This window comes from Sorex fumeus, unplaced genomic scaffold, assembly GCF_029834395.1.
Source record: "Sorex fumeus unplaced genomic scaffold, SorFum_2.1 ptg000018l, whole genome shotgun sequence".
Lineage (NCBI taxonomy): Eukaryota > Metazoa > Chordata > Mammalia > Eulipotyphla > Soricidae > Sorex > Sorex fumeus.
This window is the reverse complement of record NW_026606075.1, coordinates 25,250,275-25,275,279: the sequence shown is the minus strand read 5'-3', so window position 1 is coordinate 25,275,279 and position 25,005 is coordinate 25,250,275. Positions and strand designations below refer to the sequence as shown.

The 25,005-nt window shown below is 42.7% G+C and overlaps 1 protein-coding gene across 1 annotated transcript in view; it reads left to right on the top strand.

Moving 5' to 3' along the window:
• Positions 1-25,005, top strand: part of IQGAP2 (IQ motif containing GTPase activating protein 2) — a 302,579-nt gene that overhangs the window by 43,045 nt on the left and 234,529 nt on the right. The window contains exon 2 of the mRNA XM_056112425.1: positions 14,060-14,159. Within this exon, the coding sequence (XP_055968400.1) occupies positions 14,060-14,159 (100 nt within the window). The remainder of the gene's footprint in view (positions 1-14,059; positions 14,160-25,005) is intronic.

The window sequence follows — 25,005 nt, the reverse complement described above, 5'->3', positions numbered from 1 at the left end:
GGTCCTGTGGCTATGAGTGCCTGCCTGCAAATGTGGGCGTGTGTTTGATCCATGGTGCTCATGGTGCTTCGCTCTGTGCTGAGCAAAGCTGCAGGGTCGCTGAGCACAGCAACGGGACGAGCAGCCCCTAATGAGCATGTACTCCAAGTTTGTGAGCCACGTGCGAGACCCTCACCCCAGGTTACCACCACCACAGCAACAACAAAGAGGAGAGAGGTATTCCCCTTGGGCAGATAAGGAAGAGACAGAGAGCATGGGTGACTGGCTTAAGTCTCGGTTCCTCCTAGATACAGAATCTTCTTCTCTGGCCTCCTGGGATTGGATTCCCTCCTCAACTCTTTTTTTTTTTTTTACCATAATTGACCATTTATTAGTGTGATTTTTTTTTTAAAAAAATTCTAACAACAATAGTGTAACATATTGGTCTTCAAGATTTTATTAATTATGTGTACTGTACCCTCCTCAACTCTTAGTTTCAGGTTCTTAGAAATGTAAGAAAATCAAAATATGAGAAAGGAAAGACAACATATCTTTTCTAGGCAAGTATAACAGTTGTTTTTATCTTTAGAACTGGTACCTATAGACGTGTGTGTGTGTGTGTGTGTGTGTGTGTGTGTGTGTGAATCAAGATGGTTTCTATTGACACTTATTTAGAAAGATGTGAAAGGAGAGAAAGGGAGAAATGTGTGTTCAAGAGAGAATACAGGCATCTCCAGAGTGGAAATAGGCCAGCAAAGAAACAGAGATAAACAAGCAAGAAATGTGTTCAAGGAAGAGCGTGGGCTTGAAGAGCAAGCTCTAGGCTAATTCTACTAATCTGAAATTTTGGGGTTCTGAAAAAATTCATAGAAGGTAAATACAATTTAATATCATATTTGAAACCATTTGGGTGATGCGTGGTAGTGGAGGTATGTGTTGCTGGGAATTGAAATCTAGTCTTTTGCTCGCAAAACATGTGCTCACCCTGTTATCTCCTAACTCCACATGTTACTTTTTGTTTATTTTTTGCACTTGGGACCACACCTAGCTGTGCTCAGGCTTACTCTTGGTTCTGTGCTCGGGGTTACTTCTGAAAGTGCTTAGGGGGCCATATTCAGTGCCAAGGATAGAATTGGGATCAGCTACATCAAGGCAAGAGCATTACCCTGTACTGTCTCTCTAGTTACTTCCCCCGTCCCGTGGTACTTTTAAGAAAGGCAAGTTTTGGCTACTAAACTCATGCAAACTACTTACTTTGAATTAAGAAAATATTTAGTTTAAGGACGAATGATAGAAGATGGGATTGCTCAGTGTTGTCCATCAAATTGGTATACACCTGCATTAGAAGGGTTTGGGTATTGGGTACCATGAGCAAAAATCAGACTATGACACTCTCCACCCCCAGAAAATTAGCCCAGCCTGGAAAAGGGTGTGCAAAGGTGAGTGGTGTGAGAATTCAGATTCGTCTTGGCCTGTGCTGTGAAGTGTTTCAGTGGAGCTGAGGGTGCAGATCTGTTTAGAAGGTCACGTCAGCTTTAGTTCTCTTGAGAGCCCAGTGGATCACAGCAGTGGGGGCATGGGGAGCTCAGCCGACCCTTGAAGTCAGTGAAGTGTCCTAAAGGCGCTGCTTGCTGGGAGTGACACCCTGCTGTGTGCTGAGCAGTTCAGGGTACAGAGGCTCCACCTCTCAATGCTGTTAGTGTGGGGTTTATGAGGCCGTAGGGTCACGTGACCCATCTTGGAATGCCATTGTTTACCAAGTTTAAAGTTGGGAACTCCATAGAATATATATTTGTCATTGTAGGTTTGGGGGCCATACCCAGCAGTGCTCAAGGCTTACTTCTGGTTTTGCACTTAGAAATCACTCCTGGCAGGACTCAGGGGACCATATGGCAGGTTGACCATCAAACTGGGGTCAGCCACATACATGCAAGGCAAGTGCCTTACCCACTGTGCATTGCTCTGGTCCTGATTTTTTTTTTTTTTTTTTTTTTTTTTTTGCTTGTTGGGTCACACCTGGCAGTGCACAGGGGTTACTCCTGGCTTTGCACTCAGGAATTACTCCTGGTGGTGCCCGGGGGACCATATGGGATGCTGGGAATTGAACCTGGGTCAGCCATGTGCAAAGCAAATGCCCTACCAGCTATACTATTGCTCCAGCCCCTGGTCCTGAGTTTTATACTTTTTATTTTCTCTCTGAAGGTGTGTGTGTGTGTGTGTAAAAGTTCATTAACTTCCAGTTTAAGAAGGGTATATGTGTGTGTGTGTAAAAACTCATTAACTCCCAGTGTAGAATTTGTGTGTGTGTGTGTGTGTGTGTGTGTGTGTGTGTGTGTGTGTGTCCAGAAAGCGGCTTGCTAGCTATGAGAGGTGCAAGCCAGGCCTCTCTGTGGGCCTCTTGTCCCCGTGTGTGACCATGGATGACTGAGCTGTCCCAAGTCTATTTCCACATCTGTAAACTAGAGAAATCCCAGTGTCATAAGATTGTCATGTATGCAATGCAGTAATGTCAGTGTCGAGGACAATCTGCCGTGCAGATTGGGACTGTGGGTATGCAGCTCAGGGGGGGCCAGGCCTCACGGGCTGCTGGAAACCCTCCACTGAGCTGCTCCTGTGGCTGGCTGCACTCCTGAGTGCTGCAGTCCAGGCTTCTGTCTTTCCCTTCTGGGTCTTCTCTGCCCTTCTCCCCTCAGGGACCTACCTCAGTCCCTTCTCCAGAGTGGGGGACAGCTGGCTTCGGGACAGTGTAGAGCTGCCAGGACCATTCTTAGGGCCCCTTCGAGAGGAAGCGCCTTATGGTATGCTGCTCAGGGCACTCGACCCCCAAGGGACGAACTGGGCTTGACTGCTTAAATGAGCAATAGAGAGAGTAATTTATATCCGTGACTGAACAGATTATGCCGAGGGAACTCTGTGTGGCTCCGTGACAAATATGTGTTGCTAGATTTGCCAGGTACATGGAGTGGAAAGATTTTTGGGGGAGACAGTGGACACACCCTGCCATGTTCAGTGCTGTGCTTGGGATCATGCCTGGTGGGGCTTGAGCACCGTATGTGATGCTCAGGATCCAAGGCAAGGCAAGCTACTTGACCCCTCTACTGTGTCTGGCTCCCAGAGAGCTTTTAGCAACAGAAGGAACATGTACTTAGCTCCTTGATGGCCAGTTCTTTGGCAGTCTCCTCAGTGCTATTAAACAACCTGAACCCTTTTCAACCTCTGCTTCAAGAGGTTGCTCCAATCCCCTTTGGAGATGGTTTCCTACAATGCTACAATGGTATCTTTGGGGTTTTGTTTGTTTGTTTGTTTTATGTGGGAGGGCGATGGGCCGCAGTCAGCTGTCATCAAGGGGTCTTCCTGACTTTGTATCCAGGGGTCACTCCTAGAGGTGCTTAGGAGACCATATGAGGTGCTTGGGTCAACTCCATGCAAGGAAATTGCCTTAATCCCTGTACTGTCCTCTGGCCTCCAAATAGAGTCTTTGATATTTGTGGGGTGGGATATCACCAAAGGAAAAGGGGTTCCTACTCTAGGTTTGTGTCTCCCGAATTCCTCTGTTCCCTCCTTCAAATCTGACTTCAGGTTCTATTCATGTCAAAAATAAATCCCAACACCAACTATTCTCTATCCCCTTTGGCTTTTATGTCTTTGTTTCTTTGGCTTAAAATTATTTCTCCAGTGGGGCTTTCTGACTTTTCTGATGTTGAATGTGTTTTCTGTTAAATTGGAAACTGTTCAGCACCCATGCTCTTAGCCATCCCAGCCCGTGCTGTCCCCGACATGCAGGGTAACTATTTAGCCACAAGAGACATTGCCACATACCCAAAGAAACACATTCTGTTGTTGTATTTATTGGTTTTAATTATAAGGCATTTGGAAGGCACTTTTGGAGTCTGCCTCTCTCTGCTTCTCTCTCTGCCAGCATTTTGTACCTAGTGGACCATTAATAAGAATACATTTCTATTCTCTCTTGGCTTCGTAATGTGGCCACTTAGGCTGTACAAATGCTGGCAGGACTCTCATGTCTGGAGAGAAAACACAATGACTTAATTCTGAAATTGTATTCAAGTTCTTCAAGGAAGTAGTGATGGCTGCATAAATTTGGCCACCTCCTCTGATCTGTAGTAGGCATGTGGTGCCAGGGGATTTGCAAAACAGTACTGTGGTCCAGTCCCCGGCTAAAAAAGAAATGCCTGTGGAGGTCTGCTGTTTGCATCTGATGCACGGGTTTATTTACGATGGTTGCTTGCAGTCTCTCACAGCCAGTGATGGGTGGTGCTTGCATTTGGGACAGAAGGATCACATCTGAAAATTGTGTTGTCTTCCCTGGTGTCTACCAGGGCCCCGTTTTTCTAAACCTGGGGCTGTCTGCTTTAACAGTGTAGTGCGATGAAGTCTTGGAACAAAAAGCTCACAAGCCAAAACCTAGCTTTGTCAGCTTTGCTGCCCAAACGGGCTACATTCTTCCTAAATGTTGTTCCCAGGATCTTTGACACTTTCCAACTAGTTTACAAAACTAGGATTGTGCATATCCTATTCAGCCCACAAACTCAACATTAGTTTCACCTACTCTTGCCAGCTCAGCTCATTCCTTCCAGCGCCGCCCCCCCCCATACTGTTGACAAAACAGGTTTGCTCTAGTCTTATGGATGCCTCTAAAAGTTCTGTAAAAATGACACAAAGCCAAGTTGTTTTTCTTTGTCCATATTTTAATTCCTTCTTTGTTTTGGGACCACACTGAGGTGCTCAGGGCTTGTTCCTGTCTCTGCACTCAGGGATCACTCCTGGTTAGGCTCGGGGACCCACATGGGGTCTGGGAATGAACATGGATTGTATGTAAGGCAAATGCCCCCTCCACTGTATTGTTGTTCTAGCGCCTACATTTTAATTCCTTATTTTTTAATTTTTTTTATTGAATCACAGTGATAGGCACATTTACAAAGTTGTTCATGATTGGACTTCAGCCATATCACCTACATTTTAATTCTGTTATTGGGCAGTGCTTGGACCACTGTCAGAGGGGTGGGGGAAAAGGCAGTGTCAAGAAATCAAACCCAAGGGCTGGCACTGCTGGGCATGTACTCTGCCACTTGGGGCACAATCCCGTACCCCACCACATTGGACTGAGTTCTGTAATTGAGTTCTATGCAAAGAACTTTCCCCAGTTCTAGTTCACATTAAGTGAAGGTGGTAATACTTGTCCATCTGTCTGTCTAATGGACTGTTGTCGTCATATAAGATCATTTCATGTTAGCACTTTATAAATGCATATGACTTCTATGAAACCCATGAGCTCAGTGTATGTGGTTCACATCCTGCTGTCTAATGTTGGCATCATGTGTGGTGTTTTGTAATTTCTCACAAGCCTGATCTCCCACAGTCTTTGAGCGAATTGCTGCTGAATTTTCATGTCCAACTTTAAACTGGAGAAACTTCATGTTCCTGACAACCAGCCTGAATTGCATTAGTACAACATGGAGTTGAAATCTCTTCGTGGTCCCTGCCCGCATAGTCAACATAGTTCCATTTGCACAGCATGACCCGTGGAGAGCTGAGTTTCAGGCATATTTTGAAAAATTGACTGTCCTGAATCATGTGTGAATTCACACTCTCTAACAAACAGCATATGCTTGCGTGAACAGTGTCCTTCTGTTCTACCTCGGGGCCTCTGAATCTGTTTCATTAAACATCTCTGTAAAAAGTAAGTAATTTCAAGTCAGCTCCTTAGTGTATCCCTGGGACTGTGGGATGCTTCCCTGTTTTAATTATGCAAAGTTCTCTTTATGTAAATTTTCCAAATAGGGGAACTTTCTGGTGCAGTTTCCACCTCCACCCTCTGAAATCACAGGATGAGTTGGCGGTTATTTCTTGGCTTCCTTTTTCTTCCCCCGACCATGCTCTTCTTCATCCTCTTCATCCTCCTATTGCCAAATGATGCCCTTTCAAAGCTTTAAATCCTCCCCCCCCCCACTCTGTCTTTCATTCGGATGGTTTCCATCCCAGGATCCTTCTTTTCACTTACCTCTGACCCTACCTGTTTACTCCTTAGCAGTTCATACCCAAGGTACTTAATTAGGCAGTGAATCCTTCCAGCAGAGTATGGAATCTTCTTTATTTCTGCTGTTTTGGAAATTTGGAGAGTTATTTTATTTAAAATTACTCCTCAAACATGTTGAACTAATGTGACCCTTTTCTAGAAGTACAGATGAAAGTCACCCTTGGCATTAAAGGTTTATTCCTCACCACATTCTATATTTTTCTGTAACTGAACATTAAAATAAAGGAAAGTTTTGTTAGTTTTGAATCAGTCTATAAAGTAACACACCTCAAGGATATTGGGTGTCTGGGAAATAGAATCAAAAGAGTTAGGGAAAAACTAACTCCGGAAGAAACAGGTGCTGTTAAAATTTTGCTGTTTCCTTAAAATCTGTCCCCTCTTGGCTGTAGAGATAGCACAGCAGGTAGGGCATTTGCCTTGCACGCAGCCATCCCGGGTTTGATTCCCCGCATCCCATATGGTCCCCTGAGCACCGTCAGGAGTAACTCCTGAGTGCAGAGCCAAGAGTAACCCCTGTGCATCACTGGGTGTGACCCAAAAAAGAAAAAAAAATCTGTCCCTTCTTAATCATTGTGCACATCATAACATAACTAGTGAGAATGACTAAGAATATACAGACATTTGAGATACAGACATGTATGTAGAATTAATGTTGTGGTTTTACAAACAGTTTATACCTATGTCCTCAGCCATTGTGTTGTGCATTGGTGAGACAGCAGGCGGGAAAACATTGAAAATTTCTCCTCTCCCACCTGGGTTATAAGGGCCCAGCCTGGCATGCAGGTGCTGGTGGTTCACATGACTTCAGCAGTGGCACTGGAGGGTAGAAGACTGAAATCACAGGTGTTTGGGATCTCAACTCTACCATTTAACTGTTTACATACTCTTAGAATTACCTTACCCCAAGTTTTAAATTGTCCTTAGAAACTTGACTCTACATTTTTTTTTCCTTACGAAGGCCTGATATTTAATTGACCATTCTGAATTTTCCACCAGAAAAGTGGAGATTCAAAGTAATATCTTGAAGGGGGAGTTTGGGGACTAGGAGATAATGTGCACGGCACCTAGTCAATCGCCACTGAGTGTCAGTCCTTCTGCTTTTTATGGATTGTAGAGAGCTGACAGCGAATAGAGAAATGAGATACATGAAACAGATTAGAGAAATAAGACAGGTGGAACACAGAGAAATTCCATAGCCTAAGAGATTGTCACTTTTCTCATACCTATCTTTGAGCTGTTTGTGTGTTCTTCTTCTGTCAAGAATGCAAACAACAGGTTTCTCCTGCTAACTGAAAGTAGAATGCTCCTATTTGTTCTGCTTTGCGGATTATTTTTTGGGTCTGAGAACACTCTCAAGATCTTTCTTTCTTTCTTTCTTTCTTTCTTTCTTTCTTTCTTTCTTTCTTATTATTTATGTATTTATTTGCTTTTTGGGTCACACCCAGCAATGCTCAGGGGTTACTCCTGGCTCTGCTCTCAGGAATTATTCCTGGCCGTGCTTGGAGAACCATATGGGATGCCAGGGATTGAATCCAGATTAACTGCATGCAAGGCAAACACCCTACCTGCTATACTGTCCCTCCGGCCCCTTTTTTTGTACTATCTCTATGGCTCTTTTAATTTTCTTTCTTTCTGGTTTTGGGGCCAAACCCTATGCTGCCCAGGACCTACTCCCGGATTTGTGCTCAAGAGTTACTCTTGTCAGTGCTCTGGGGACCAGGCAGTGCCAGAGATCTACCCTAGACCTCCTGTATGCAAAACATTCTTCTGTCATGAAGGAGGTGGCCACCTTGTCCACCTACATGTCCTGAAGTTGTATATTGACTTGTCACAGAGTAAAGTTCTTAGAAACTTGTTCTAAGGAGAGTTTCCAGTAAAGGGGTGAGGCCAGTCTTGCCTCCAGTTCAGCTTTGGAGACTGGACTCCAACAGGACTCCAACAGGACTGTGTTACCATCAGGGCATGGGGCATGACAGGGCTGCAGCGGGAAGGACTCAGCATATCTGCCAACATAAAGCCAAGGGCACCACCACTTAGCCTTAACTCACAACTATGTGGTAGGTTTGTCAAGCTCAACGTCAAGCCTCATTTTGTGTCTCATAATTTCAGTCTTGTGACTTGAAGTCTGCCATGTTTCTGACACACAGCGGGTGACCTCCATCACAGTCTCTCATGTGCCTGTGACCTGTGTTGGGTCACTGAGAGACTCGGGTTTGCCTAATTTCCAAAAGAAAATTAAGATGTGAGAGGTGTAATCATGTGGTCCTTCTAAGCTGGAGATTAAATAGCTGTGACGTGTTTCAGGAAGCTGGTATGAAGCCAGACTATATCATGGGTCAAGTTTACTGAGTGTATCAGCTTACTGGAAATGTTGGACTTCTGGCATTTCTATATCTTACCCTCATCCCTGGCACTTGGTCTCTGGTCTTGAAATCCTCGTCCTTCAACGATTTGGATTCTTGGGGTGTGCGTGCCATCTCTGATTCTGTAACTTCTGAGAGTAGGGAACACTTGCATTTTTGTCTTCTAGGTAAAAACTTGTTTGGAGATTCTCTTACAAAGTGGTTTAATACACATTTGGAGTGAATCACATACCCAAGGATAGTCAGGATTTCTTTAAAACAATGTTGAGGCTCGCAGGATAACAGTGTGTATATAAATAATAAACCTGGCATATTTCTATGAATTGATGATTCATATATTCTTAATCTACTTTGCTTTAAAAAGGTAAACTTTGATACCAAGTGATTCCCACCCCTATTGTATGTGTGTGTGTGTGTGTGTGTGTGGGTGTGGGTGGGTGTGCGCACACAAGTGCACCTATAACCACATACCTAAGCATCTTGAAAATGTGCCAAGTTTTTAGTTGTTTATTAAAACAAATTTATGAGGGTCCTTACATCGTATTCATGTCATCAGTTGTGTGCAGTCCCTGGAATCTGTGGGCACAAAGCAGCTAGTTAAATATTTGTTGAACATATACAAATGGATTTTAATACAAAGGAGACAGTCGCTTTGGTGTCGCCAAGTGTGAAGGGAGCAGGGGAAGGGGCTGAAGTGAACAGGCAACCCTGCCAACTCTTTAGTGAATGAGGTTGATCGTAGGCTAATTTTATGTTCGATCTCGTGGGTGTTCTTGAGAAATGGACTCCTGATGTTCTCACACTTCTCTAACTTACAGTGCTATTTAAAAGTCTTCTCTACCTCCTCCCTCTTCATCTGCTCCTAAAGCCTCCAAATGGGTCTGATCACATGATCACATGATTACCATGGAATGTCATTCATTGCTTCAGAATGTTGTCCTTGAGCACATATCAGCCTCCATGACAAAGGACCCTTGGTGGGTGAGATGCTAATGATTCAGTGAATTGTGCTCTTCCTCCTATTTGTTTAGGGTTCAGAGCAGCAAGTAAAAATGGGCTTGCGAGAAGATTGCAGCTGATCAAGCTGTTTTACACATGTCCCAGATCTAACCTTTGGACTTGGCAGTGATAAGCACCTTGCCTGGATGCCCTCAGATCTTAGCCTCCGTATGGCGCTGGGCAAAGAGCAGAAACCAAGATGCCAGAGATCTCAGATCCACCTTTGACCCAGCAAATAACCTTGGGCATTCCCTTTCCCTTTGCTTGACCTTAATTTTCCTCATTTGTAAGAAAGAGATAATGCCTATCTCTCAGGGTGATTAGGGGAACCATACCTAACATGGAAAAATGCTGCATACGCAGTAAAGTCATGTCCTGAGTGAATTGCTTTATTAGCTCCGTGAGAGCTCTTTAAATGGTGGGGTTGTTATCCATCCCAATGGCTCTTATCAGAAGTTGCTACTTATAAATGTTGGGTAATAATGAAATCCTCACAGGCAAGTTCTGTGACCCAGAAGGATCTACTTTTATTATGAATAAAACTTTCTCAAGCTTCTGCTATCATTCACTATGGATCATGAAGGACCTTTGCTACCACTGAATGAAGGAGGGGAGGCTGTAGAGCCTGGGGATAGAGGTGGAGGTGCTGGGCAAGGCCAAGAAGGAAAGGAAGGGGAAATCCATGTAACAGGAAATCCATGTATGCAAACCTTATTTTCATCAGGTTTTTGTTTCCTGCCCTGTCTCAGTACTTTGACTTAGGCCTGGCCCATAGACTCTATGAATGAAATGGTGAAGTTTATGGAATGGTCCTTATTTGTGTCATCAATCACCATGCCCTTATTTTATTCAGTATAAATAGACAAAAGTCAAAGCAAATCAAACCAAACCCCAAGCCAGATATTTTAGGACTCTTTCATTATTCTTTCTTGTGGTGCTAGTGATCAAACCCAGTGCCTCACACATGTAAAGCAAGTGCCCTAACATTAAACCACATCCCTCACCTGCTTATTAATCTTTCTTGATCAGAGATTATTCGTTGAATGTTTTTATGGAGCATGTACTTTGAGTAGAAAGTGCTGGCCACCATAAAGGCACAGAATGTCACCTAGTTCACATCTAAACAGCATAACCATGAAAGAGGTGCAGGCAAGAGGGTCTTCTAAGCTGGGACAGTCAAGGAAGACTGTGGGGGAGGAGTCACCCTGGTTGGATGCCCTCAGCTGTGGCCAATATAACGAATTGCAATTTAATGTGTGTGTGTGTGTGTGTGTGTGTGTGTGTGTGTGTGCGCGCGCATGCGCGCACAGACACATGGAATTAGGTCTCTTGGGTAAGGATGATGACGTTCCAGTGCCACCAGACTTCCAGGTCCACAGTGATCACCAGCTTTCTCCTGTGTTCCAACCCTTCTAGTTAACATCTCTCGATTTCACAGCTTTGTGGGCTACAGTAGCTGCAGAAAGTTCTGTGTCAGGAACTACAACCCCAAGTTCTGCTTGCTCATTGACACAGCTGCTACACCACTTGCTGCTTTTTTGCCACTCATTGTGTCATCACCTGGCTCTTCCTGATCATAGCTCCACTGTTCTCCATCAGTTTCCTCTGGTTTCTATGGTCTTTTTCTTGTCCACTTCATCTTTGCTCATCTGCCTGTCTGTTCCCTTTGCAGTGACCTGTGGTTTTCTATATTACCTATTCCCTGCGGCTAGCTGTTTCTGGTACTTGATTGGTTACACCCATGTCAGTGATGTTTAAAACAGCCAGTTGAATATTCTCGATTATCTGCCCACGTCCCCTGAACAGTATCACAGTGTGAGAGTGTCTCAGTAGCTCCCTTGGACTTTTGAAAGCTTGTATGGCTTCTGGAGACAGTTGAGGGGATAGTGGGCTGGAAATCAAGTGTTGCTGCTCCCTTCCTGGTGGCCGAGGCTGGAGGGAAGGTGGTAGTGCAGTTGCCTCCCTGTGAACTTGATCGCCATGTTTGTACTTTGCAAGTTGGGATAGTAGATGAACTTATGGTCCTGCCCTAAGAGTTTTCTGTTGTCAAGTGTGCATGTGTCAGAAGGAAAGTATTCTGTCCAAATAGGAAGACAGTCTTTCAATGAAAACGACCAATGGGGAGGTCTGGTATGTCCTGAAGATTAACTGTTAGAAATAGTGGCGATGGAAAATTGAGTAAGGAGCTGTGGGAGTGTGAGGACACTTGTACGAAAATCAAGATAAGAGAGTCATAATGGGCAAAGTCCGTTCATTTTGGTGTAGTGATGAGCTCACTTTTTGAGGAACCTTGGAAGGTGATTCTTCAGCAAATGTTTGCATGTTCCCTACGTGCCAGAAACCACACAGTGTGAGGGCAATGGCAAGGTGAATCCCGAGTCCTTCCCTCTAGAGAATTCCACCTGGAGGGGAAGACATGGCCAGTTTGCAGAGGGACTGCCTGTGATCAGGGACGTGGGAAACACATGAGCAGAGGGTTGAATTCTGACTTTGAGAGCCATAGAATTTTTCTTGAGAAGATGTCAAAGACATCAGATAGAAGGCAGAAGTATGGCTTTCCAGGCACGCAGTGTTAGAGTTCAGAGTAGACAGAGAACAGAGCCAATAATGCAAATCACATAGCGAGGTTTATTGTTCAGGCTAGCTGGGGTCCAAGTACCCACCTGACTCAGTGGGCTTCAGCAAGGACCTGAGCACTAGGTTCAGCAAGTTCTTATACTTTCATTTTGGCAAGTAAGCATTACTTAACAATTTTCTGTTTCCTACAGAGTACATATCTATTTTGTTGATGTTGTTTTGGCCCACAACATCCAGCCCAACTCCCTGACAGTTACATTCCGAGACCTAATCTTATTCCGGAGATGTAATCTTTGGCAAAAGCACCTGGTTTTTCTGCTTTTCTTGTTCCTGCAGGAGGCCTAAGTTACTCAGAGCCTGTCATGGCATTTCTTGGGCTAAGTGGGTCCTAACAGCAGAAGTGGGAAAAACAGACACATTCAAATCTTAAGGGAGTAGTGTCGACCTTGAGTATAGTATTGGTGAAATGCAGCCTATTTAAGGGGAGAAGAGGGAAAGTATTCTTGAACTTTGTAGAGATAGGGTATCCACGGAATGGTTTTTAAAAAGCAGCGGGCAGGGTGCTTAGCTTGCACAAGCTGACCTAGGTTTGGTCCCTGGCACCACATATGGTCCTCTGAGCCCTGCCGGGAGTGATTCCTGAACACAGATTTAGGAGTAAACCCTGAGCACCACCAGGCGTGGCAACCAAACCAAACCAAACCAAACCAAACCAAACCAAACCAAAGTTCAGAATTTGATCCTAAATCACTTTGTCTGCTGTAGTGAAGTTTTTGACTTTAGTCGGTAGGATGATGTGACCTGTCTTAGTAAGGGGTGGGTGATTCCTAATCTCTTCTGCTTGGGACCAGGGCCCCATCTATGAGGATGGTTGACTTGAGCTGATGCCTGAGCAGTCCTCAAACCAGAAACCAAATTCATTCTATTGCCATCAGAATTCAGGTTTGGGATTGAAGAGGTTAAACGTGTCCTTTATATGAGAAAGTAATGTGGTCAGGCATGCAATGAATTGTGAGGTGGCTTCTGAGAGCCAGGATGACCTCGGGTAGCTGGAGGCAGGGGAAGTGCCATCAGGAAATGGGAGGTCTTGGTGTCTGCAGCAAAGTGTGGCTGAAATAGGGAGGTTCCTGGAGCAGTCCCCTGCTGAAATTTAGAGAGGGGGCTTAAAGACTCTCCTCACTGGCCATTTGTTTCTTTTGAAAACTTGTAGAGCACCATGTGAGGAAGGAGACTTTGGAAACTGTTAGATTTGGAGGAGAAGGCTTCATTCACCCTAGTATTGGGAAAGCATAGTTCTTTGTCTATTCTTTGTTCAGCCCCCGAATTTCCAGGATGTTTTCAGCTGAAGCATTGGGCTGAATGATGCAAGTTTGTTAAGGAAGGTTGTCTCAAGTAAAACATGTTCTAATTCGATTTTTTGACTTTTTTTTTGACCATGATCCCCCTCAGACTTTGCTTCCTTTCTGTGGCCCCCTTCCCCCATCCTATTGGTTAACCCCCTAGACTCATTCTGTGATCTCCCACCGATGTGATTTTTGCCTGTGGGCCCTCTTAAAATATCCTGGGGGCCAGAGCGTCCCCCAATGAGAACCATTACTCTAACCTGCAGCCATCTAAATCCCGTGTCATCGTATCTAAGAAATCTATTTGCTGTTCTCATAGCACAGCGGGTAGGGCGTTTGCCTTACAAGCGGCCAACATGGCCGACCCGAGTTCGATTCCTCCGCCCCTCTCCGAGAGCCTTGCAAGCTACCGAGAGTATTCGATATGCCAGACACAGTAACAACAAAGTCTCCAATGGAGACGTTACTGGGCCCGCTCGAGCAAATCGACGATCAACGGGAGGGCCTTTACCTTTACCATTCTATTAGTTATTCTAGCAATCATGTAATTTAGTATTACATATTTGCTAGAAGTGATATATTCCAACAGATATAAAACCCAAAGACAAAACTCTATACTTAATGTTTCACTACCCCTGACGCTCTTTTGTTCTATGTTGACCATTATTCTAGTTGATTGTCTTAGGCGTTTTATTCAAGACCATTGTCTTTGCAAGTAACATGATGATTTCCTTTGTTTGTAGCCATTGTGGATGATGAAAGACTCTCTGCAGAGGAGATGGATGAGAGGCGGCGGCAGAACATTGCTTATGAATATCTGTGCCACCTAGAGGAAGCCAAAAGGTAAGAACCAGGCTTAATCTATTTGTGGACCTTTTCATGGAGATAAGATTTGCAGTGTTCTTCTTTGAATACCTCAACCGTGGCCTTGTTGGTGGCAGCATGATGGGACAGGAATGGCCTGCTTTCTTTGTAGGTGATCAAGCATCATTGAGAAAAGTTACTTCCAGTAACCTTAGTCATAGTAAGTCTACTCTTCTTCTGTCTGCCTCATAGCCTCTCAGGAAATCTCTGGGCAAATGGGAGATTATTTCAGATTCTCATTTCATTGACCTAGATGTAGGGAAGGACCAAATGCTTTCATCAGCTCCCCTTTCCTGCCATCTTTTTTCCTACCCCAAGGATGTAACTGTTCAGTGGGACAGTTGCCTACAGAACCAAAGTCCCTCAACCACCAAACTGGATGGTAGTTTTATGATAGTGTGGGTGACCACTTAGGATATGTTGTCTCTGAAATCACTTTGACTCTTTTAGATTAAGTAAATGTTGGGTTCTCCAAGGAGAAAGTGGAGATAAGGAAAGTATTTGCACTCCAGCCTCATTATCTGAGGAATCAGAAGGACTTTGCCCTTAACTGCTGGAACACAGACTCAGCCGGATGCCTTGAGTGAGGTTCTAAGTTAGTGCTTCATGCTGATGTAATGCCACAGTTTTGTTCTGTGGACAGATGATATAGGCCAACCCTCTTATCTATATAGAAAATAAACATTTTGTTAATGGTCAATAGTATCAATTATATCTGATCACTGATAAGCAGCTCTCTGCAAAGCTGGAAGAATGCAGCTTTAAGTCAGTATTTTGTAAAAGAACATTCAGTGACACATGTGCTAATTTGGCCTCAAAAATGCTTCAAAAGGAATTCCTCTTCCTGGGGTGGTTTGATATTTTAACAGAATCTTAGAGTGTTAAGCCCCAAAACTTAGTTTAAGAGGCTAGTCAAGATGTCTGTGATGGTGGCAGGTCACTCACTCAAGACTCACAAGCAGCCCAAGATTTTTCAAAACTTGCTTTTAGTCAAGATGTTTCTAAAAAGGTTAGAAAAGGAGAGTGATTCATAGACGCTCAAGATAAACATGCTTTCAATGAAAAAGCGTATGGTGAGTTGGTGGAAACTTCCTCTTGACACACACTTTGCATTTGAGATTTTTGCCTCCTGTTGTGGCGAGTACTAGCACACGCAGGACAAGGTGATTCTGGAAGTGAACCAAGTTTCCTGGTACCAGCTCTAAACTTGGGATTCTGGGAAGGTCCTCTAACCAGGCTTTTCTCAATCTTTTCCCAGCTGGGGCCCCTTTCCAAATTTGTTTTCCTTCTGTACCCCTCACCCCCTCACCCCCATCCTACCGACTGGTCTCTAGTCTTGTGCTGAGATTCCCCATTTATGCAATTTTTACCTGTGGTCCCCTTGGACTATCCTTAGGGTCCCCAAGGGGGCCATATGAAAATGCTGGTGTAACCTTTCGGGACTTCACTTTTGTCCCCTCCCCTGTAATGTGATGATAAAGAAGATATTACCATGTACTACTTTATTTCTCTGCCTTCCCCCTCCCCCCAAAAAATGGAGATTATAAAGGTTCAGTATCCTGTAAACTATGGGGTCAGCCAGACATGTAATATGATGACTCTAGCTTCATCCCCAGTGCATCAAAGAATATGTGATTTGAAATGAAAGCTCATCCACTCTGTAATCTCAAAATTCTGCATTTGAATTTTTTGTTTGAGAAGGTCAGTTAATATAGCAGTTGCTCCTGGTTCAAAATAACTTGATTGAAAAGATGAACTATAAAATATAAAGTTTCGGGGTTGGAGTGATAGCACAGTACATAGGGCATTTGCTTTACGCATAGCTGACATCTGTCCCCCATATAGTCCCTTGAGCATTTGCCAGGCTGATCCCTGAGCACAGAGTTAGGAGTAAGCTCTGATCACTGCTGGGTGATCAGAAACAACAACAAAAACAACAACAACAACACCAGCAACAGCAACAACAGCAACATTTTTTCCTGCAGGATTGCTTTCATAAAATTTTTTTCTAGACGAGATTAAGTGTTATTGGCATTTTTGAATCATTTACTAAAGTCTCGACACCCATGGTTTTCTGATTTTCAGGGAATCTGATCTTTGGTCATGGATGTGTGAAAATATGGGTATTGATAAGTATTTTAATATGTGTGCTGTGATTTCAGAAAGCATACAAAATTCTGATGGTACTGAGCTCAAGAAATAAAGTTGATTAGTCTCTGTCCAAAGGATTATTTATTTGAGAGAATTTATTGCGTTATTCTTTTACAATGTTAATGCCTTAGGAATTATCATATTGAGTTTGTTATAGTTCAGATGAGTGTAGTTGGCTTAGAATATTGAGGTTTTAGGAAGTGATATAATTAGAGTGTGTAAGTTCAGCTAGTCATACTTTGTTTCTTGTTTTAATTGAACTGACTTTGGTGTTTTTAAATCAAGAATGTGTTGTTTCTATTCTCTTGCTATTTTCTCACTTAATAACCAGACACTAGTCTATGCTTGAATTCAAAATTTTGAAAAGCTTGGTATTGTAATAGTTTGGTCTATCTTTAATTTTGATTTAATTCCAGCAGTCTCTGATAGTATCAGACTATTTCAAAATGTGTTCATCCATCGAAGATAACCACTACCGATGTTACAGAAATGAAAAAAAAAAAAAAGAACTTTAAGGGCGGGCTGGTTAAGATGTTGGCCTTGTATAGGGTTGACCCTGGTTTGATTCCTGGCACTACCCATGCACCAGCAGGAAATACAATTACATGCTAACCAATTAGGTAACCTCAATGAACAGATTTCTAGAAAGACACGCCAAGACAGACTTAAGAATACATTTTTAAAAAATAGACTTACAGTGAGTAGAAAGATTAAATTGGTAGTCACGATCTTCCACAAACCCAGAAGGTTTCATAGTAGAATTCTGTCAAATGTTTAAAAAATTAAGCCAGTCCTTCAAAACGATTCCAAAAATTGAAGAGGAACTACTTCCCAATTCATTTTGTTGATACCTGATTACTTGAATACCAACAACATCTCAAAAACATATTGACCAGGGCTGCAGGGATAATAGAGTGGGTAGGATTTTTGCCTTGTTTGCGGCTGACCTGGGTTTGATCCCTGGGTTTGATCCCTGGCATTCCATAGGTCCCCCAAGCATCACAAGGAGTAACTCCTGAGTGAAGAACCTGGAGTCACCCCTGAGAATCACCAGTGTGGCTTCAAAGGCAACCCCCCCCCCAAAAAAAAAACCCAAAGCAAAAAAAACATATTGACAAATTTTCTCCTGGAATAAAAATACAAAAATTCTTAACAAATACTAGTAAACTGGATCCTTGGCATTTTAAAAAGATTAAATAAAAAAGATGAAAGTTTATTACAGCAATATAAGCTTAGTTTAATCCTCAAATTATGCAATTAAATGTATCAGTTGACTGAGTGAAGGAATTAGTATTTTTAACAAATTATGCTGAGACAGTTGAACATCTATACATATATGTGTGTATATGTATGTATACATACCTACATATATAATATGCTTTATTTATATATAAAATTTGGACCCCTTCTTTATATTATTTGTTATACTTTTATTAAAGTATATGTTAATTTAGGGACTGGAGCGATAGTACAACAGGTAGGGCATTTGTCTACAATCCCTACAATCAAATCTTATATGATTCTCAAAGCATTGCCTGGAGTAATTCTTGAACACAGGGCCAGGAGTAACCCCTGAGCATCGTGAGATGTGGCCGGGAGGCTGGGGGAGGGGGGAAGTATATATGTTAATTTAAGTGTGTGAATCACAACCATTAATTTCTTAGAAGAAAAACAGGAGTAATTTTTTTGTGACTTCAGGTTTATCAAAAGTTTCTGAGATTTGACATCAAAAGTACAAACAAAAGACTAGATAAGTTGGACGTCATAAAAATATTAGGCCTTCGCTCAATGCCTCTTTTGCAGACCACAACACCCAAAAGGAGAGAGAGAACAAAAGGGAATGCCCTGCCACAGAGGCAGGGTGGGATGGGGGGGATGAGGTGGGGAGGGATATTATCCATGGTGGTGGAAAATGGGCACTGGCGGAGGGATGGGTATTTGATCATTGTATAACTGAAACCCAAACACAAAAATTTGTAAATCTACAACTGTACCTCATGGTGTTTCACTAATAAAAAAAAAATTAGGCCTTTTCTGATTCAAAGGATATCACCAAGAAAGAGAAAAAGAGTTCACTGAATATCCCTCAGAGAAAATGTTTGTAAATCTTACCGAGATTATGCACTGAAATCTTAAAACTCAACATTCAAAGTAAATAGCCTAACTTTAAAATTGATAGAGGTTCTGAATAGACATTCTGCAAAGAAAGAACAAGATTGTTCACAAATGTTCAATGTTCAGTAAGCACAGGTCAGGATGCTTAACATCACTGGTTATTAGGGAAATGAAAATCTAAATTGCCATGAGATACCACTTCATAGTGGGAGAACTGTACTCCAAAGGACCAACAATAATGAGTGCTTGCAGAGATGTAGAGAAATTGGAACTCTCATTCACTGCTGGTTTGATTGTGCAAAAGGTGCAGCCACTTTGTGAAAACAGTCTAGCAGATACTCAAAGAATTCAATATACAATTACTATAGAATCTAGCAACTCTACCACAAGGTATATATCCAAGAATACTGAAATGTTATATTCACACAAAAGGCTGCACAGAATAGTTCATTGAAGCTTTATTCTTACTGGCAGAATATGGAAGCAACTCAAAGGTCCATTTACTAGTGAATGGATGAACTCGGGTGCATTCATATAATAGAATGTTCAACACTAAAAAGAAATTCCCTGCTAAGCCAAGGAAGACAACAGGAACCTTTCAAGATGCATTTTATTAAGTGAAAGAAGAGAATTTGAAAAGGCTCTGAGCTGGAGGACTGCAACTATTTGACACTCTGGAAAAGACAAAATTATAGAATAAAAAGTTCAGTGCTTGGGGGGATGCAGACAGCACAGAGGCTTTGGAGGATAGTATTCTGATGCTACCATAGCCATGGATGCCCAAATTTGCAGAATGTACATCACTAAGAATGAATGATGATGTCAGCTATAGATTAAGGTGATTATATTGTATCAGAGTAGGTTCATGAATTGTAACACATGTAATGGTGTGTTGGGGATATGTATTATTAGGGGAGGCTAAGCATGTGTGGGGACAGAAGGTATATGAGTAGATAGATCTCTGTAAACTTCCGTTTAAGTTCAAATATATATATATATATATATATATATATATATATATATATATATATGGGTTGAACCTACAACTGTTCTAAGAAACAAGGTCTTAAAAAAAAAAAAAGTCAAGGAATGGATGATGTGTACAACATGGAGGAAACCTTGAAAACAAGCCAAGTGAAAGAAGCCAGACACACAAAGCCACAATAGTTCATGATTCTGTTTATATGAAAAGTCTAGAATTGGCAAACTCATGGAAACATAATAGGGACTAGTGGTTGCCAGAGCTGGGCAGGAGGGGAGGAACAGGAGTGACTGGTCATGGTAGGACGTTTCTTTGGGGGTGATACAAATATTCTAGATGGATATGATGATGGTTTCACAGGTGAGTGAGCTAAAAACCACTGAATAAGACACCTTTGAGATGGTGAATCACATGGTCTGAAAATCATCTCATTAAGCTGTAATTTCAGAAAAATTCTTTGGACTGACTTGGAAAGAGCCAAAGGAAAGCTGGTAAATAAGATTAATTGGTACTTGACAGATAAATGATATGAGCAGATACTTTTAAGATATATGAGGCGTCTGGACTGATTCCCTGTGCAGATCTCTTTGAGCATCTACTGTGTGTGCACAGAAGCATAGGAGGTTTCTTTTGGATGATGGAGATCAGGTGATTAATAATTCTGTGCTCTCAACTCATCATTCAAAGAGTTTTTATTCAGGAATGTAAGTTTTCCAGTTACGCTTGCTCTGTTCACTAGCTCATCCTCCTCCTAAACTCTTTCCTTTTTTCTCCTTTTTTTTCTCTCTGTCTTATCCTCAGAGTGCTGAAAGCTCCTAAAAGCTCCTGCTAGATTCTTGCAAAGTGGCCTCTGTTTGGTTTCTCCTTTCCTCTCTGACCTCCTCCAGCCTTTCTATTTTATAGTCAGTTGAATCTGTTACAGTCGGAGGAATCATTTCATAGTTTTGATCCTGGGGGCCAGCGAGATAGTGCAGTGGTTAAGGCACTTGTCATGCATGCTACCAACCCTGATTCGATTTCCAGAACCCCATAGATTACCTTAAGCACCACTAGGAGTTACTCCTAAGCATAGCTGGATGTGGTCACACTGCCCCCAATTCCCTTACTCTCACTATAATAAATAAAAGCAAAACTCAGACAAAACAGAATTCTGGTCTGTTGTGGTCACTCTTCTGTAAAGACCTGTAAGATAATCGGTCAAGGTGCTTAACTAGCATGTGTCTGCAGCTGCAACAGTGGACCAAATCCCAGTACTGCATGTGGTCCCCAAGTATCACCAGGCAGTACCCCTGAGCACACTTGGGTATGGTCAAAAAAAAGAAATTGCTATTGGTATATTAATAGTTTTAGAATAAAGGCTAATCTTGCATCTTGGGCTTCTTAGACTCCTTATGGGCCAGTCCTTACAGCTTCATCAGTTTCCTTCTTTACTGCATTCCCTCTTATCCTGTACTCCATGCACAGAGATCCTTTCATTCTGCGTCTCGTTCCCACATTATGTCATAGGAGTCCCACATTTCTTTCTCACAGCTCCTTTTCATGTGTTGTTCTGCTTTCCCACTCTTGTATCCTACTCTCCTCACTCTCCTGCTATCTGTTCAGTTTTTTTAGAGAGTTCTTTGCACTCCCCAAATATAGGTCAGTTTACCCCCAGTATATAAATGATAATATATCACATATTTGGATAGTTATTGTCAAACATTGGATTTTCAGCCTAAGTTGCTAACAGATTTGATTATCTTCTATTTTCTGTGTGTCTCGACTTTCCTGGAGGTACAAGTTGAATGGCAAGTAGGTGAATGGTAGGTAGGATCTTGCATGGTTGTGCAAGATTGCCAGTCTAGAGTGAAAATTTAATCTTTGTCTCAGTAGAAAATGTTATATTGTCATTTGTCTTTAGATGTATCTTCCCTATAATATGTTTGCAATTGAATGGGAATGGAATTCACAGGAAATTAAATAACACCACAGAGAGTTAGGAGATATTCAGAGAAAGCATAGAATATTCAGTGAACAGAATAAAAGGAAGAGGTAATTGGTATGGTAAGAAGACTTATGGCTGAAATTATTGTTTGGTTTATAAAATTAGGAAGTCAGTACATAAAGTACACGGAAAGATGTAGTCTAAAAATACTCATTTTTATAGGTATGACTAGCATTAGTTTCAGACATACTTGATACAACCTGAGAAATGATGACCATAATATGTCTAGTTGGCACCCATAAGATGATTTAATGGCAGGAAAGGGAAAAAGAAAAAAAAATCTTATTTTTTAAGACCTAAAATAAAGATAATTTCTTTACAGTGTTTCTACAGAGTGGAAAGTTGGAGTGATGTCGTGAAGAGCTGATGAGAACTGTGTTGGGAGAACAGAGGAGGTCTCAGTTATGCTTTTCTCTCTGTCTGTAGAAAATTACTCTAAGACCTATTGGTTTTATGTCACCAGTGAGTGTCCCTCACAGTTTTGTGGGTCAAGAATCTGAGTAGAGGGGCTGGGGCGATAGCACAGCAGGTAGGGAGTTTGCCTTGCCCGTGGCCAACCTGGGTTCAATTCCCAGCATGCCACACGGTCCCCCGTGCATTGCCAGGAGTGATTCCTGAGTGCAGAGCCAGGAGTAACCCCTGAGCATTGCCGGGTGTGACCCCAAAAGTCAAAAATAAATAAATAAATAAAATAATCTGAGTAGAGCTGATGGCTCTGGGCTTTGCCAGGTAAAGTTGTCTCAAGGTTCGAACAGGGTAGATCTGTGTCCAAGCTTGCACAGTGTGCTGTCGGGATTCCCTTCCTGATGACCTTGGGTGTGGGCCTGAGGCTTCCGCTCATTCCTTGATGCCTGGACACCCCTAAAGCAGTGCCCCAGTTGACAGTTGTTTTCTATCAGAGAGCAGGAGCAGGAAAGGATGAGAGGGAAACCAGAGTCTTCCAGTCACTGCTTCTCAGAAGCAGCATCCCTCACTTTGCTGTATTTTATTTATGAAAGGCAAGATACTATACAAAGGGAACCAACCTATACAAAGGGAAAGGTTGACTCAAGAGTCTGAATTTAGGGCAGGGATATCTGGGGAACACCTTTAGTAAGCTGCCTCCTATGGAATGTGTCCCTGCCCTTTTGGTGATTGCAGAAAAGGTATTGGGGTGGTGCCGGGGGCCTGGGGGCGCATACTTTTTGTTTGTTGTAGTCAGAAATCAAATCAGAGATTAGATGATGTTTTGGTTTAAATGATTATGGACTGTTTTGTATGAGCCCTGGAAAGGAAACAAAACACGGGTGTGATTTCTTTTGTGCTTGTTACTTACAATTATTTATGCCTTGATATTTTTGAGCTAGAGCTATTTCGAACTCAGCATTTAATTTCTTCACTCTCTAAAACAATAATAGAAGCTTAAAATTTTCTTTTTTTAAGTCAGCCCTGAAAGCTAATCTTATAGGTTCTTCACTGGAGATTTTGCTGACATGGGGCTCTGCATCCACATTTCAAGTCTGCTACTCGTGGGCTTTGAGAGGTTCTCTGACGCCAGAACTCTCTTTCAGTTCAAAGACTTATTTCCCTTGCCCAAATTAGTACTGCTGAGATTTTCTATTAGTCTCTGTAAATAAATTTGAATGACGACAATGATCCTCCCTTAAGAACTTGGTTTTCTACTTGTTTTTGAAAAGTGTGCACTAGTTGCAGATGAAGCCTTTGCTTTGGGAAGGTTCTGGACTGAAGAAGGAAGTGCAGTGGGAGGCGTGAAGGTCAGAGACCAGGAGAGAGAATGTTGGCAAGAAAACGGAGAGGGAGTTTGCAAACTGCTGTTGAGCAAGTTGTTATGAATGGGCCTACTATTGTTTCCCAAGGAAAGTTCCTGTAATGTAATATTCCTTTTTTAAGGAAAGAGAGGCGTGCATGTAAATCTTTTGCTGTGCTTACTTTTTCTTCCCTACCTCTGAAAATAAACAAAGCCAAAAAGCCTTCCCTGGGTGATGCGCTTGTTTAGAAATATTATCTTCAAAGAGCTCTTTATGTGAGCTAAGCTGTTCTCTGTTTTAGGGAATCTGGGACCGTTTTGTATGAGCCCTGGAAAGGAAACAAAACACGGGTGTGATTTCTTTTGTGCTTGTTACTTACAACTCAGATTCCAAAAGGACACCTCATTGATTAGATCAGGTCTCAAGTGCTGGCCTTACCTCGTTGTGAGTGAGAGAATTTGGTTGGGGAGATGAAAGTTTCTCATGTTTAAGCGAACAAGAATCATGAAATGTGAGCTTACTCGACCCTGAATATTAGTGATTATGAAAAGGAATCTCATGGGCGGGGGGGGGGGGGGGGCAGGTATGAACTTTAAAGAATACACTGGATTTTTTTTCTTCCATGATGGGACCTCACTTTCTTTATTCCCAGGATGTTTCTCTTATACATACCTATTTTTTCTATAATTTGTGTGTATTTATATCTGTCATTCAGATATACTTCACAGAGATGGTTGTGTTTCTAAGCAGTGCTAACACAGTCCTTGATTATGCAGGAAATAACCGTTCTTAGGAATCAGTATATTAAATAAAGACCTCTAGCTGCTCTGTTCAAAATATTTATTGGTAAGAAATTCTTGACTACATTCTCAGAACAGAAGAAGCATGCGTTTTTCTCCAGAAACTCTACCTGACCCCCATCTTCCACCTCCTCATCTTCTTTTCGCTGACTGAAGTCCACTTCTGCACTTCAGGGGATAACGTGAATCACCTGTTTCTTCATGCAGCAGGGGTGGGAGTAGGGACCATTCTGATGGTGCCCACTGGAGGAAGGGGGGCCTGCCACGAGGTGGGGAGGGTAGCTGGCAGAGGGCTGTTCTCTAACCAGTGTTGCTCAGGTCCTCATGACAGCAGGCACAAGTGTGAGCTTGGTACCCTGAAGTGCATCTCAAGAGCAGGGAGAGGGGGTTGCTTTCGTAGAGAACGGGGCCCTGTTCTCTTCCAAGGAAGATAGCAATTGAAGACTAGACCTGGTCCTCATCGGTGTTTCCAGGGCATCAGTGAATTGTGGTTCCCGGTGGCCAGGCTGGCAGTGCTTGGACCTTGGTACCATTAGCACAGAAGTGGATTTATTTCTGAATGTGAAGATTCTTGAGTATTGTGTGAAAGATTCGCCACAGAACACAGACACTCTAGAAGTTAGTTTATCTCACAGTTGAAGTAGATGGTTCTAGGTCCCTCCCCAATGTCCAGTCCTCTACTTCAACCCATGTATGATGTCACTGAATTGTCCTTGGATGGTCAGTACACATTGTGATGTCCTGGGCCTGGCCCTCATCTGCCCACCTCCAGTGTATGTTGGCCTGGTCTTGTCCCTAAGCTGTTCTCTGTCCAGTGTCTGCTTTCCTGGTCTGAGCCCTAGCACCTGTGCTCTCCTGCTGGGACCTGCTACCCTGTGACCTGGCACTGGACCTCTCTAGGACTGTAGCTCATCTTCTTTCTGTCCCCTCAGCTTTCCTTGACTGCCAGCCACAGCTCTATGTGCATGGGTGAGAACCTCTGCTGTCCCATCATCTTTCTGGGTATAGGTGATGGAGTAAAGAGAGCGTTGCCTGGCTGGGGGTG